The 16,761-nt window shown below is 33.9% G+C and overlaps 1 protein-coding gene across 1 annotated transcript in view; it reads left to right on the forward strand.

Moving 5' to 3' along the window:
• Positions 1 to 5,982: 5,982 nt before the first annotated feature.
• The window catches only part of myripa (myosin VIIA and Rab interacting protein a), a 44,143-nt gene continuing 33,364 nt past the window's right edge, over positions 5,983 to 16,761 (forward strand). The window contains exons 1-2 of the mRNA XM_059345306.1: positions 5,983 to 6,099; positions 8,102 to 8,259. Of these exons, the coding sequence (XP_059201289.1) occupies positions 8,150 to 8,259 (110 nt within the window). The 5' untranslated portion in view covers positions 5,983 to 6,099; positions 8,102 to 8,149. The remainder of the gene's footprint in view (positions 6,100 to 8,101; positions 8,260 to 16,761) is intronic.

Genomic DNA, 16,761 nt, shown 5'->3' on the forward strand with positions numbered 1-16,761 from the left:
ATGGGTGCCCACAAGTCTCCTCTTTGAGGACATGCACTTTATACTATTCCCATGCAGTTTGGGACAAAAAACATGCAGTTTTGTGCCATTTTCACCTATTGTATTTGACTATTTCTGCATACTTGGGTCCCCAAACAGTCAGCTACTGCTGACAACACTAAAGCCATAAACAACTGTACAGCCAGTGTCTGGATTTAATGTTCTCATTACAATAAAGCTTTCAGAAAAAAAACTGAATATGTTTTTCAGCTGAACTAGAATTGGCAGTAAAACTGGAAAACACTATGTCGAAACAAAATATCGTTTAGTTCCAGGAAAGAAACATCTTAAGATACTAAAGTCTGCAAATAATTTTGTGATTGTAGTCTAATTAATGTGCCGCGATAACATCATGTTGACATCTGGATATCGTAACCTGACCCGAACTATTTTCACTTCACTGAGATAAATAATGTGTCATTCTGCCTCTCTGCAGAGTGATAAGAGCAAAGTGCAGAGGAAGATACAGATCGTATAAACTGTTGAATTCCCCAGAAGGTCCTCTGCTGGGAAGAAGAGTTTTGTAATACTTATTTGTAGTGGTGGAAGGTAACCAAGAACATTTACTCAAGTACTATACCTAAGTACAATTTTGAGGTACTGTACTTTGCTTTAGTATCTTCTATTTTCTTCTACTGTATACTTCTATGCCACTATGGTGCCTTACTGTTTAGGTAACATCAGGGTCTCTTCAAAGCCACCAGACTCCTTTGGCAAAAATAGTAATTTTACCTCACAGAACATGGGAGTTGCTTTTCTACTGCTGGCTTGACTGGATAGTTTGTTGGTGCCCTAGTGTGACTTCTGTGTTTTAAAGAGTAAGTTAATATTCACCAAAGTCACAAAATAACACGAACAAAGTTACCGATCAAGGCAGAAGAAGACCAGCAACTCCTTTTTTCTGCAGGTAAAATGACTGTTTTATCTGGTAAAGCTAAAGATTCTAAATATAACTAAATATATCTTACACTGATGTTGTTTTTTGTTTTATTTTTGTTTCTTTTTATGTGGTGCTGCCCCCATCCACAGCAGTACAATGCTTAGCTTCTGTGCCAGTACTCCTGCCTGTTTCTACAAACTGGGGGCGTGCTGACTGCCTATAGTCAGCACAAAGACTGTATAATAATAACAATAATAATAATAATACTGTATAATGTAATATATTGACTATGATTAAGTACTTAATTCAACCCCATTTTGAAAAATCAGAACTATCCCTTTAATCTGTAAAGCCACTGTAGCCATCAGATAAATGTGGTAGAAAAAAAAGTAAATTTAGTTCTGAATTGTATTGAAGCTACAATGCATGCACCAATAATAATAATCCATTCATATAATAATGTAAACATTGCCTTTATAACTCTAGAAGGGACACTGCATAATAAGCACATTTACTTTTGGTCCCTTAAGGGATGGTTTGTGCTACTTTTTGTTCTTTTTCTCAAATAATTGTGATTGCAAGACCTTATAACTCAAAGACATCAATGCACAGAGAATTATACAAACATAAAAAGACAACCTTTAGCTGTAAAAGTCACATGAAACTTGGTATTAGAGTGAGCAGCGGTGCAGAGGCGTATCAAGTCGTTAAAAAAGAAAGACGTAATCTTACAGATAAAAGTTACGAAATGCACGAAATATAGAAGAGATACTCACTGTGTTTATGCACCTTTCTGATCTATCCCGTGTGTTCGCACCATGAAAGCTGAAAGCTTTTGCTTGACTACGTGCTGTGTGCAGAGGAGGAGGGTTCGTTTGATTCAACACCCGCGCAGCACACGTGGGCGGGAAGTTATTAAAGAAAATGCGTTATGTGCTCAACGTAAAGATGTCTTCATGACAAAGAACAAAACGAGCGTGCATGAACATGCACAAGGGAAAAACAGCAGAAAGACATGTTTTAGTTTAGATTTATGTCCATTTTGCATTCAAAGTCTGACAGAAGTAGAGTTGACTTTGACTCTGAAGGTATAACAACACACACACACACACACACACACACACACACACACACACACACACATAATATATAAAGACTAAGAAATGTCCAAAGATTTCTCTTTAACTGGAGGGAATTCTGGTATTCTCCATTGTGCATGTGGTTCTTGTTGTCACATTTAAAAAAACAAAAAACAATAAAAAGTGAATTTACAAGGGAATTCTGGAACATACAATCACACTGATTTACATTTACATTTCAGAAGCAAACATTACCTTTCCCTCCATTAAACTGAATTTACTTACTTTACCTACTTTACTTGTTAGTTTCATTTCTTTACAGATTCAAATTTTATTATTTTCTTAATGCCAAATTAAATCCCCAAATTAATCATGTGTAATATTGTAGGAAAAGGGGGCATTAAGAAGATAGCAATGTATGGAATAGTTGAAGGCAGCTCCACTTCCACCACATTAATATGAACTTACCTACTGAAAAAGGAGCAGTCCATGTTGACGATAATAACTTTTGTTACTTACTAACTTACTAACTTACTACGTAGCATATTATTTCTTGTCACATTTACATAAAGTGGCATTTACTGTACATACTCCTGCCTGGTTCTCCAAAGTAACTCATGCAACATCACTTCAATAAATCAAAACTATTACTATACTATACTATACTATACTTTTTCTCTTTTTTTTTTTTTTACCAGTTTGTGGTATCTTAGTTTCACTAAACACATATAAATCAATTTGTTGCACAATATAAAACCCATTCTTTTAAACTTTAAAATACTCCTCTTCTTCTAAATCTTCTGTGAAACCTACCTTGGCAAGAGTACCAAAAATCTGATTCAATCAAAGCTAAAATGACTTGTAAATGTTACCATATTACAGGATTATAGTTGTTACAGGATTTGACTCATGACTATAATGTGAATACACCCAAAATTATCATCAGTTCAGAAACCAGTCTTACTGTCCTAACCCTGCCAGACAGTCGGGAATCAGTCCAGTCTTGTTGCTGTTACACACTTCTGAGAAAAAGGATGACTCAGAGAGAGAAAGTGACAGGAGACAGAAAGTCACAACCAAAATCATTTGTTTGAGTTTATTGAGGCAACAGTTTATGTACTTTAAACATGAAAGAATATGTTTACAATGAGACCAAAGCAGAAATGTTGTAACAATAAATCACTACAGGATATGTGAAGGCAGATAAATGAGAAAACCTGCAACAAAAGCAACCTCTTGGTGACATATAAGGTTTTAGTTAAGACATGAAAAAGATAGCTATGTGGACAAAAATCTGCAGAAATAAATATTTATAATAAATAAATAAATAAATACATTTGTAATAAATATACAAAACTTTTATCTTGTGTTGACTTTGGCGACCCCTGTGGACAAAGGTGGGAGTGTTTCATTTTCAGTTGCAATGAACCATCGTAAATACAACACATTCACCAGTAAAAATTGTTGGCATTGTAAGTTTCTGGCAACTATAAATACATTAAGTAGCAACTTTTTTCTCTTTTTTACACTGACAATACCATGTTCAAATTTGTGAGATTTTGTAAGATGAATGACTGTATTATACAATATGACAGTTAAACAAAGTAAACTTTGTTGTAGCGACCAACGTGAATTCATATATTGATGTAAAACCATGTATCTCAATACATTTTATAAATAAAATTAAAATCCCACATGTCTTTTTCGGAAAAAAAAAGTAAATGCTCTAAACAGTAGATGGAAACATTTTTTCTGTAGCAAACATTAAACTCACATGACTGATCAGCTGTTTCCGATCTGACATGAAACAGCAATTATAAATTGCTCAATTTAATCCAATTCCTGAAGACTTCTCTTCATTGTCTCTCGTGAGTGGCCTAAATTGTCTGATTAGTAACCTCTTTTTGTTTTTTTTCTCTCTCTCTTGCAATCTTCTTCTGTTCTTTACTGATGGATCAGCCTACAGCCATACATTACACTGCCATCTTCTTGTGAAAGTATGTTTCTGCAGCTTTGTTTATTCAATCTAAATCAGTCGATGGTAACGTCCCGGCCTGCTGTAAATAATTTCATCTGATTTTGCAAGAAATCAAACCTGACAACCCTTAAGAATAAATATAAAGAAATAGCCAATCATCTTGCTTATGTGGGACAAATAGAGGCATCAATGTTAAATTAAAGTTAAATTAAGTGGTTTCATAACACATTAAAACCCCCTATAGTTGCTTTAAATATAAAAAATAGTCATCACGTATCCTATGCAACTAAAAAGCGTGGACCCGTGGTGTCTTTACCGTTTAATTTCACAACCAAATTATTAATAACCTCACCACAGATAAAACCACAGGGACTGTTGGAGATTACCGTTTGAATCCGTTGAGGTTTGGCAGCAGCTCATTGTTTCTTTTTCTTTCTTTTCTTTAAAAAAAAAAAAAAAAAATGCTTCCTCCTCTGGTTCTGCTTTGTCTCAGTGGTTGAGCTGCACCGCCCAGTACCAGAAAACATAAACACTGGATGTTTCTTTCCTGTATGAAATTCTTTTGGTAATTTGGAAAATCAGATGCACATGTAGAGAGAAGTCATAGGGTGCACTGCTTTCAAATAGTTTGTATTAGTATGTGTATTATTATTATTCTGTTTTGTCAATAAGTCTTCATAAATTTATTCATTCAGACCAGCTGGCTTAATATCAGGTTTAGATTATTTTGTTTATGATCAGTGAAAAGATTTTAAATTTGATTTAAAAAAAAAAAAAAGCTGCAGTTTCACACAATGTTCTTTCATTTAATAGGTACCAGTTGTGGAATTAACTAAGTACATTTAACAGTAAAATGCTGCTTACATAAATGCATTTATAATAATAATCCAATAATAATTTATTAAACCTGTGTAATACCATTTTCAACCACCACGGATATTATGGTCATTATCATGTGCAAATTATGTTTATTACATCCTGCTATGTCATCTGCACTCGACACACTTTACTTCTTTGACACATTATTTTCTATTTTTCTGTTGTTATTTTTATATGTATATGATATATTGTTACCTATTTTGTTCATTGTTTTTCGTATATTATCCTATATTGTGATTGTTTTTGTAACTGTTGTTGTAACTTGAAGCAATCTGGAACAAGAATTTCCTTTGGGATTAATAAAGTTCTATCCTATCTTATCTTATCTTATCTTATTTTATCTTATCTTAAACAATATGAGTGGGGTCATTCTGCATAACGAGTACTTTTACTTTTAATACATTAAGCACATTTTAATCTTTAATCTTTAAATTTGTCATTTTAATTAAGTAAAGTTTTGATTGCATGACTTTTTCCTTGTAGTGGAGTAATTTTACAGTGTGGTGTTAGTTACTTAATAAGTAATAGATCTAAATAATCCATAGTATTTACATTATAACGTCCCTCCTCTCATTTCAAGCTGTAATTCTCCAGCCGTCCACTAGTTGTCCTCAGAGTTTCACCTGATCACCTGCTGCTCCTCCAGTCAGACTCCTCCACCACCGGACCGTCTCTTTCTCTCTGTTGCATTTATCATCAAACAGTAGATATTTTGTCCTCATTTGCTGGGCCTGTAAGCCTGCTTGTGTTACACAGTTTTTACAGTTATTATTATTATTATTTATTTATTTTTACAGTTTTGTGATAAACTGACAGCTAGAAACCAAGTTGTAGGTCTAAAATTAACTAAAAACAAATATTCAAAGAAAAAACCTCAAATAGAAATCCCCCGCACAACTGAACAGAATCAGCCTTTAAGCCGTGTAATTATTTTCCTCTCACTTGTTGATTACACAAACTTTCATCACTTCCATGTCGCCTGGTTCCTACAGCAGAGGAACAGTGGAAGTAGACCGGATCAGCCTTTATCCTCACAGACCGGGACACGCTGCACCGGAGAAACTTCTCCTCAAGCAAAGAAACACACTTTAAAACTCCTCTACGACTTTTATTCCACAGGTTTTTTGTTTTTTTTGCACAATCCTCCCTAGGAATAAACGGACTGCTTTTATTCCTCCTCTGTGTGTCGTGACGGTGAACCGGTGGTCAGTTTCACCGAGAGGGGACAACACACTCAGAGATCGGTGAGTTTAAATTCATTCCATGTTTATTGTTTATTGTTTATTGTATCCTTTGAACCCCATTAGTCTTCATAGAGATGAAGACTATTCTTCCTGGGATCCACATTAAATCAAACAATTATTACACAATTACATCATTACAGCATTTATACAGAGAATAACATGAAGTCATTCATCCTAACATGATTATAATGTATATTAACATGATTTTAATATATATTAAGTAGTACAAGACATGCTTATAAAAAGAGTTACATGATTATAGAAGAGTATACGAGGTAAGCATACATTTTACCATGATGTACAATGCAGATGTATGTAACTCTTTTAGAACAATAGGTACAAAAATGCTTGAAAGCGAATATTTGTGTAGTGATTCTGGTTAATTTTAGACAGCATATGAAAACAGAATTGTGCTTTTATTTTTGAAAAATGTCAGTCAAATCCACTGGTGCTGAGACCTAGCTATGTGGAAGTACATTACCAAAGGCACATTACACTAAAGAGAGGAAAAACACATCATATTTGGCTTAAACAGAACATTATGTAACATTAGACATTTATTTTAGGTAAATAAAAAAGCAGTTATCACTAAAATATTCCTTGAAATATTTCATTTGGGTTGAAAAAAAGGCCTAAACCAATCAAACTACAACATAATGTTGAGCCATGCTGTTTAAAACACACTTCATTTATTCACAGAAAGAAAGAAGACACCTTGAGGATATCAGAAATGTATCATACTTTGGGGCTATTTGTTCAAATTGAGTTCTTATAACTCAATCATAAGAGAGAAAACAAGACATGTCCCAATGTTGCTGAATTAACCCTATACTGTTTGTTGAGACTGCACAAAAAGCATAATTCTTAGAATATTTGCTTATAAGTTGTGTGCAATGAGAAAAATATCCTTTACTATTTTGTATTTGTGCAAAAAAAGCTCATTGTTAATATCAAAATTAGCAGTTTTTGTGAATCTCCAGCAGCTCTCCTCTGCTGCTGAGCTCTGCAGGGATTCATGCTGATCTGCTGTCATGTTGAGCTTCAATCATAGAAGAAGTTTTGTCTCCAGTTTATGTCTGACGGAGAGGGATTTCCTCCTCAGGAATGCTAATGCAGAAAACCCAAATCCTGCTTGGTGTTAATACTCCTGATTTACTGTGTAAGTGGCTTGTAAGACGTAAAAAAAAAAAGTTTTCAGTGCTTATGGACTCAGTTCTGCACTCTGTAATATCAGCGGGGAGCATGTAGAGGCAGTATGAGCTCAAAGTTTAAAGTGCAACAGGTGAGTTTATTTTTATTCACCTGCAGGCCGGCTTCCAATTAGTCTGCAGGACTCTGAAGGAACTTTCAGGATTGTGATCATTTTCACCATAATGTCTCGTTTACAGATAAAGTTTAGAGCTTTTAACATTTAAAAACATTTTTATTTGTTGTTTAATCATTTCCGAGGTTCTCAATCTCTTTTTAGTCAAGAAGAAGAAAGGTAATTTACTATGAACACCCTCGTGTTTGTGTCTTGGAATAATTTAATGTAGCCTATTTTTTACACTATACCTCTATATTAATTATGTGAAAGAACAAATTTGTGCAAATTCTAGGAGTGAGATTTGTTGAATTAGAATGTTATGGATTTAAAAGTTGTATAAGATGATGAACTATGCAACCTTTTGTAAAATAGGGGAAATAAAAAAAATAGTGTTTTTGATGGTATAAATTCACGAGTAGTGTATAGAACTCAGTCATAAATGCTATTACAGTTTGAGTACAGCTTTAATGTTCATAAGTAGGGCTGGGCAATGTGGCCAAAAACTTATATCCCAATGTAGATAATTTCAAATCTCATTAACAATATATGTCACGATATGGCATATTTTCTGAGAATTCTCCAGCTTTAGAAGACAAAGCGTCATCTAAACGACGTTCCATCACTGGTTTTTAACGTTTTCTCACATTTTCTGCTCTGATTGGCGACTTTTCTTGATGAATATTTTCTTTTCTTTAGATGATAACAAGAAGCTGATTGGTCTGAGGTGCCGGTCGTGTGTCAGCGATGGGCAGGAAGTTAGATCTGTCGGGGCTGACGGAGCACGAGGCGGAGCATGTGCTGCAGGTGGTGCAGCGGGACATGAGGCTGCGGAAGAAGGAGGAGGAGCGCCTCAGGTGAGTTCAGACCTCCATGGTGTTCACTGCTTCAGGTCAGTGGGGGAGGAAGTATTAAGATAATTTACCTCAAGGTGTAATATTTTGCATTTCTACATTTAAATGTCTCAAAACAAACAGGCCTATATATTTTGTCTTTGGTTGGATCTCGTTCCCACCCCAAACAAACAGCTCCAGATCTTGTTTGGGGTCTTGGTCCAGCTGTTTGGCTCACACCTTTCCAAACTAACTGCACCACAGGGGGTAACGCTGCAGGGCTCCATTCAACTGATCTAAACAAGGCGGGGTGGAAAGCACCCTCAGCCTTATTGTTGTCAGTTTCTTTCACTCTCCTGCTCTCTTAGTGCAGCTTAAAGCCACGACAGGCTGCTGGTTTTAGTGAAAAAGCTCTAAAACCACATTACACAACCTGCTCAGCACCACACAGCAGACAGACAGACAGACAGACAGACAGACAGACAGACAGACAGCTAGCAGCTCGCTGGTGAACACAGTGGAGCATTTAGCAGCCAAAGAGACAGATATTTCTCTCAGGAGTTGGTACAGAAAAAGAAGTTGGTAACAGTGGGACTTATTTTGGGCTACATACTGTTAGAAGGGTCACCATTTTGTTAGAATAATTTGAATATTATACTTGTTGAAAATGAAATGTTACTGTCTTCCTCTCTTTTTCCTCTTTGTGATTATAGAATCTTAATTAGTTTAAGCAAATGGAATATATGTAATTAAAGTAATCATAGTTTTCTACATCAATATAAACACACAAACACAATCAATGTATCAAAATCATATTACCTGATTAATATAAATGCATAGAGATAGACATTATCAAGGTTTAGTGAATTACGCATGCATAGTGACCTGTGATGACTGAGAAAAATCACAAAGACTACAAGAGTAGTACCCTCTGCAGTGTAGTGGAGTAGAAGTAACAGAAATTTAAATATTTAAGGAAAGTATAAGTACCTTATACAGGGTTCCGCAGGGTTTTAAAAGATATTGAAAGGTAGTATATGAAATTAGCCAAAAATAAGGTTATTAAAAGGTAATAAACACATCACACCATCCAGGGGACAAATAACCTTTAACCCTCACTGCTGAAAACAATCCTAGAGGAAACACTTGGTTCGGTGGTTACAGTTGTAATAAGTTGCAAGTTACCTCTTTAAATCGTGATTAAAGTTGTTACTCCTTTTACTCAGCACTTTTACTTTTGATTTTTTTACAGAAGTCCTTTCATTTAGCCTTTCCTGTTTTAAACTTTTTTAAACCTTCATCATTTCGTGCCCCTTCATTGAGAAAGAATGATAGCGTGTAGCTGTGGAGAAGTGGTGTGTGTGCTCTCACTACACATAACAATGAAATCACATTTTGTCTTGTTAGGGTTAAATAGCAAATACTTGTTTATTGATCAGTGCTGCCATTAAAGCATAACGTATCAAGTAGCTGTGATATAGGTACTTGATTTGACTTGTAAGCATTGCTACACTTACTTACTTAAAAAAAGAGACAGTAATCAGTTACAGCTTTATAATTGGTTAACCCCAACACTGAAGTCAAAAAAGTGGTAACACTTTACAATAACCATCTAAGTAATGTTTATAGATGGTTTATAAACCAATCATTAACCATTTACAAAGTGCTATACATATTTAATCTTTAAATGTTTTCAACCAATTTCTTAAAAGGTATATTAAACATTTCAAAATCATTAACATACTTAATATGGTGTTAAAAATGTTACATTGAGTGCAACTAAAACTATTAATTAACTATTTATTACAATTTAATTTTTTGTTAATGGTAAAGTAACTATAAACTGACATTAATATACCATCTATTTGTCATTTATAAATGATTTAGTTAGTTAAACATTCTTCTAAATTCTAAATTCTAATGGTCTATATACCGTTTATAAATGATGATTAAACATTAATAAACTATCTGTTTACCATTTATAAATGATGGTTATTGTAAAGTGTTACCAAAAAAGTTGCTGCTACAGTTGCAGATCAGTGTTGTGTTGGTATTAAAAAATACTGTGAAGGTATTAAAAAGGTATTAAAATTCAACGTAAGTATTTCTGTATATACCCTGTTAAAGTCTGAAACATTGTTGTTCATCGCTGGTTGCAGCCACTTTCATTTTCATCAGTAAATCCTTTTTTAAGGACGTTTTACACAAACTCAGAATAACTTCACTGTTTATTGATTCAAGAGATGAATAAAATCAGCATAAATAATTGCAGTATAATAGAGTGTATGAGCAGCATACATTCTCACTGTGTGCATTCGAGGCATGTTCTCTCTCTGAGGGTGTTCCCTCATCCTGCCGGTCCACACCGGACAGGAAGTGACCTCCCTTTCCTGGTGTACTCAGACCGGCTTCCTCAAAGCTTCTGTGCAGCTTTTAAAGCACAAACACAACAACAGAATTATAATATTCTAATTAGTTGGGTGAGAGAGACATAATGGTGGGAAATGATTTGTCTGCTTGTCATATGTTGGGAATAACAAGGTTATGTCATTTCCTCATGACTCTTACTTGCTCTATGTGCTTTAGTCCGTTACACCAGTAGTTCTCAACCTTTTTGAGTCGCGACCCCCAATTTAACATGCATGTTGTCCGCGACCCCCACTCGCTGAACAGAATCTCACACACACACAGTTCAGATCACCCAAAAAAGAAACAAAATGAACAAAAAAGACACAAAATGACTAAAAGAATACACAAAATGACCATAAAAAGGAAACAAAATGACCAAAAAAGACACAAATTGACCACAAAATGATCAAAAAACAACAATATAATCAAAAAGACACAAAATGACCAAAAAAAGACACAAATTGACCAAAATAGACACAAATGACCAAAAAAAGACACAAATTGACCAAAAAAAGAAAACAAAATGACCAGAAAAGACACAAGATGACTAAAAAAGACACAAAATGACCAAAAAGACTAAAACACATTAACACATGAACACTTTAACACAGTGGAGACAGAGCTGACTTCCAAAATGATTTGGCGACCCCCAGAAATCATCTCGCGACCCCAACTGGGGTCGGGACCCCAAGGTTGAGAATAGCTGCGTTACACAACGTTATTCCTCTGCATACCTGACTGAAAAACCTTCAGGGAACCTAATCAAAGGATAACAAATTAAACCACACATGCAATATTAGCTTAAAGGCTGTAATTTCCTTAATATTTCCAACAGATGCCTTAATGTGAATTATACTGAAAGATGCTCACAACAATATCTGTAATAAGATAATAATTATAGAAGTTAAATGTATTCTGTTGGGGTTCAGACATCCATCAGTGCTGTGCAGCAGCTTTTCTGTGATTGAGTCCTTGTTTTGTTTATCTTGTGGAGATGTGATGCACAGCCCTCATTATTGCCCCTGCAGGGGGCAGTAATGAGACAAGAAATGCAGCAATATGCCACCAAAGGAATAGATATAATTATAATAATTAATATATATGCGGTTATTTTTTCTTTTCTAGTCCTCGTCCATTTAAATACTGCACAAGCAGTTTAATGAATGGAAATAAATAGGTGATACTGCAATGCATGTGAGACAATAAATACTGATGAAAATGTAATAAAATAGATTTAAAAGCCGACATAAACAAGCTTGATAAATAAAATGGAAAAATAGACGAATGAAGAATATACCGATGACAATTAAACACAACAATGTTTGTTTCAAAGCTATAATAATGCAATAAAAACTAGCTAGTTTCAAGAAGATTCGAATAACATAATACAAATTAATAAGACGACAATAAAATACAATATTATTGGTTTAAAAGCTATAATAATTAAACTAAAAATGAAACCTACAAGCTACACCAAACACTATATCAAATAGATACAAAAACGCAAAACAAGCCTAAGAGGTGACAATAAAATGCAATTAAAAATATTTAAAAGCTTTAAGAAATAAAAGATAAAAGCTAGATGTGAAACTAGATAAAATGGATAAAAAACTTAATTAATTAATTGATAATTCATTTTTGCTTTCTGAAGTCTTTTTCCATGTTCAACTATGTCTAATCAGTTGTTGTAGAAATTTTAGGGTTGATACCACTTATCACGTACATTTGATGCCGAATTAGGCTAAAACTCTATTCTACACTATTTTCTGTGACTGAATGAAGAGCACTTCTGTTCTGTAAACCAGTAGTTCTCAACTTTTTTGAGTCACGACCCCCAATTTAACATGCATGTTGTCCGCGACCCCCACTCACTGAACAGAATCTCACATGCACAGTTCAGATCACCCAAAAAAGAAACAAAATGAACAAAAAAAGACACAAAATGACTAAAAGAATACACAAAATGACCATAAAAAGGAAACAAAATCACCAAAAAAGACACAAATTGACCACAAAATGATCAAAAAACAACAAAAGACACAAAATGACCAAAAAAAAAAAATACACAAAATGACCAAATAAATACACAAAATGATCAAAAAACAACAAAAGACACAAAATGACCAAAAAAAAATACACAAAATGACCAAATAAATACACAAAATGACCAAAAAAAGACACAAATTGACCAAAATAGACACAAATGACCAAAAAAAGACACAAATTGACCAAAAAAAGACACAAAATGACTAAAAAAAGACACAAAATTACCAAAAAAAGACACAAAACGACAAAAAAAAGACACAAAATTACCAAAAAAAGACACAAAATTACAAAAAAAAGACACAAAATTACAAAAAAAAAACAGAAAATGACCAAAAAAACCCCAGAAAATGACCAAAAAAGACATTAAATGACTAAAACACATTAACACATGAACACTTTAACACAGTGGAGACAGAGCTGACTTCCAAAATGAAGAAATCATCAGAAATCATCTCGCGACCCCAAGGTTGAGAATAGCTGCTGTAAACTGCTGAGAAACCCCCTTATTGTCAATGTACATAGGAAAGTACATCCTCTGAATGCTCTAGGTCTCTAGTTTGTGGATGCAAAGTTTCATGAGGCTGAAATTATCCTAGAGGTCACAGCAGCTCATTTTATACACTGATGTCAGTGTAAATGTGAGATTGAAGCTAATTAGGTGAACCATTAACTCTTCCATGAACTTTTACAGGATATAACTCGAGTAATGACATAATTTCCATCAGTAATGTGCATTTATTTGAACTATTTTTTACAAAACCTAAAAAAATGGTGAATGTTAAGTGTTAAACTCTGGTAAACTTTTTAATTTTGTGAGGAGGCCTTTTTCTGATGATGCCCAGCACTTTCAAACCACGCCCCCTCTCCTGCAGAAATATATTCACACGAGATGAGATCACGATCCATTTACAGATATCACGTCTTGGAGCTGAATCCCTGGTGTCCTGCAGGCCGCGCTCCGCTTCCTCTCGTCGTTAAGTGGGCTCTGACTTCATGCATCCTGCTTTTCAATTTCTTTCTCCGACACCCTCTGAGATGAAATCCAGGAGCCTCTCTGACTCTCAAGCAGCGATGAGTGATAGACAGGGGAGTTGAGGATGAGAAGGGAATACAGATGAGCCATGGATACAGTGTTCAGTTGAACTTTCCTTCAGGTTGAACAAGATTCTTCTTCTCATGCAGAGAGAAACTGTTGCTGTTGCTTCACTGGACATGGTGTCGTAAACTAAAATATCACACATTCATTTGTAACTGAACTGACGTTAAGGTACAGTACAGGCCAAAAGTTTAGACACACCTTCTCATTCAATGCGTTTCCTTTATTTTCATGACTATTTACATTGTAGATTCATCAAAACTATTAATGAACACATATGGAATTATGTACTTAGCAAAAAAGTGTGAAATAACTGAAAACATGTCTTATATTCTAGTAAGCAAAGGGTGGTTACTTTGAGGAATCTAAAATACAAGACATGTTTTCAGTTATTTCACACTTTTTTGCTAAGTACATAATTCCATATGTGTTCATTCATAGTTTTGATGAATCTACAATGTAAATAGTCATGAAAATAAAGGAAACACATTGAATGAGAAGGTGTGTCCAAACTTTTGGCCTGTACCGTATATATATATATATATATATATAAATAAATACATCTTTTTAATAGTAAACCTCCAGCTCTTTTCAAGCACTTTTAAGGTACCTGAACCAAAGTCTCCGGTCTCTCAAAGCCTTTATCATCTCATCTAAATTGTTACTTTAAACCCAATTGTAAAAAATAAAGTTTTCATAAATCAAATTATCCCAGAATAAAATTTACATGACAAAAGTTTAGTGGTAATGGCACCTTATTCAGTTATTTTGCTCTATTCTAGCTCTTTTTGTCATTTAGAAATCAATCTTTTTTAAGGAGTATATTTGAATTCAAGCATATTCCAAACCTTGAAAACACAATGGTTAAAATTAAGCATTTTTTAAACTTTAATTTACTTAACTTTAAAATATTAGTATTTCAATGCTGAATAGCTATCTATACCGGATATGTATCTTGGTATATCAGTGGCTAAATGTTTAGACTGTAATCAAAATAAAACGTGTGTTCATTCATAGTTTTGATGCCTTCAGTGAGAATCTACAATGTAAATAGTCATGAAAATAAAGAAAAACGCATTGAATGAGAAGGTGTGTGTCCAAACTTTTGGCCTGTACTGTACATCAAATCTGCCCTGCCTCGTTGTTGGAACAGTGTAACTATTTACAAACTTTACATGTAGAGCAGCTTTCATACAGGTTAGTGCAGTTCAAAATGCTGCACAGATGGCTGAAAAGACGTTGAGACAGAAAAATTGTCCATTGTAAAAAAACATTTAAAAAAAGACACAATGCAATGCATGTGCACAATACAAACTGATTAAAATTTAATAAAATAGATTTAAAAGCAGAAATTAATTAAAACTACATAGATAAACCAGATATAAGGACAAATACATTTTATAAAATAAACAGATGACAATGAATTTATATTATAATGAATAAATAAATAGATAAATAGATAAATAAATATCAACACTACAATGAAATATTAAAAACAATAGTATTGATTTTAAAGCTTTCATAATAAATACAATAAACATAACAGCTAAATTAAAGGAGAACAGAAAATAAGAATAAAATTAGCAACGATAAAATATAATAAAAAATAATATATAATAGTAATTTTAAAATAAGCTAGATTGGAACCAAGATAAAATGGGTAAAATAAAACTCCCAACCCAAATTGAATTGATAAAAATATATATATATTATTATAATAATCATCATAATAATAGTAACAAATAAAAACAATGACAATAATAATAACACTGAACTATTATTATTATTATTATTATTATTATCACTAACAATAACTAATGAAATAAATACACCATAAAAATAATACATTTAGTGATTTAGATGAGATTTATGGACAGCCAACAGGGGGAGTTTTGAGCCAAGAAAAGGCTTTTAAACTCTCATAATCATTACATGTTTTGATTTTATTTGGGTTATCATAACCAACAACAATATTAATCACACCTGCTTAATGCGTGTACAAATGTATTATAATCTGTATTCATGGTTTCAAGTAATCTGTTTTAATCCAGTTTAAGTCGTGAAGAAAGAACAGCAATTAGTTCTTCTAATCTCTGAAATAAGGCAAAGCTGGTAGCGACATGTAAAGGAATGTATGTTTTTACATAGAGTTTACTCCTGCTCTTTTAGACCTCACACAGTATCTACAGCACTAGCTCTGTGTTATTCCTGAAAAAAACAGAAAGAAAGATGTAGTGGATTCAGCAGCAGACAGTGTTGTGACAGTGGCTGTGTTGTGAGTTATGAAATGTGTTTATTGATGTGGCTCAGACTGTGTTTATCCTGTAAAATCTTTCAGCAGAACAACAAATTCTCAGGAAAAAGCCACAGGAGCTGGTTCACCGCCACTACACCTGATGATTTAGGGATTGTTGACATGTGTTTCTCTGCAGCGCCACCCGCCCACACACACCACAAACACACACACTGCTTGGCACTTTTCACCTCCGCAGTACACACACACACACACACACACACACACACACACACACACACACACAGAGCCTTAGTGTGGATGTTAATCCTGGCTGAGTGAGAGAGGAAGTCTATGGATGTGAACTTGTGTTCGGTGTGACAGGAAGGTGAAAACATCAATGAGATGCAAAAATGATTGATGAGACAGAGAGATGTAGGTTAATGTGTTTCCTGAATCCTCTGCAATTATTTATTAATCTGCTGAGCACTCATGGAAGCCCAAAATGTTTAAAGAAGTACACTACTGGTCAAAAGTTTTAGAACACACCAACTTTTCCAGAATTTAATTGAAAATTATGCAGTTTAATGTCTCAGTGTACTCTGAAATTAATGCACATTTGCAACATTTAAAATTCTTTATTGAGCATGATAGTGTTTTGAAAGTAAAAAAAAGATTCAAAATCACATTTTACGTTGGACTAAAGGACTAAAAAAAGACACAAAATGACAAAAAAAGACAC

The sequence above is a fragment of the Centropristis striata genome, chromosome 11 (genome assembly GCF_030273125.1).
Source record: "Centropristis striata isolate RG_2023a ecotype Rhode Island chromosome 11, C.striata_1.0, whole genome shotgun sequence".
Taxonomy (NCBI): domain Eukaryota; kingdom Metazoa; phylum Chordata; class Actinopteri; order Perciformes; family Serranidae; genus Centropristis; species Centropristis striata.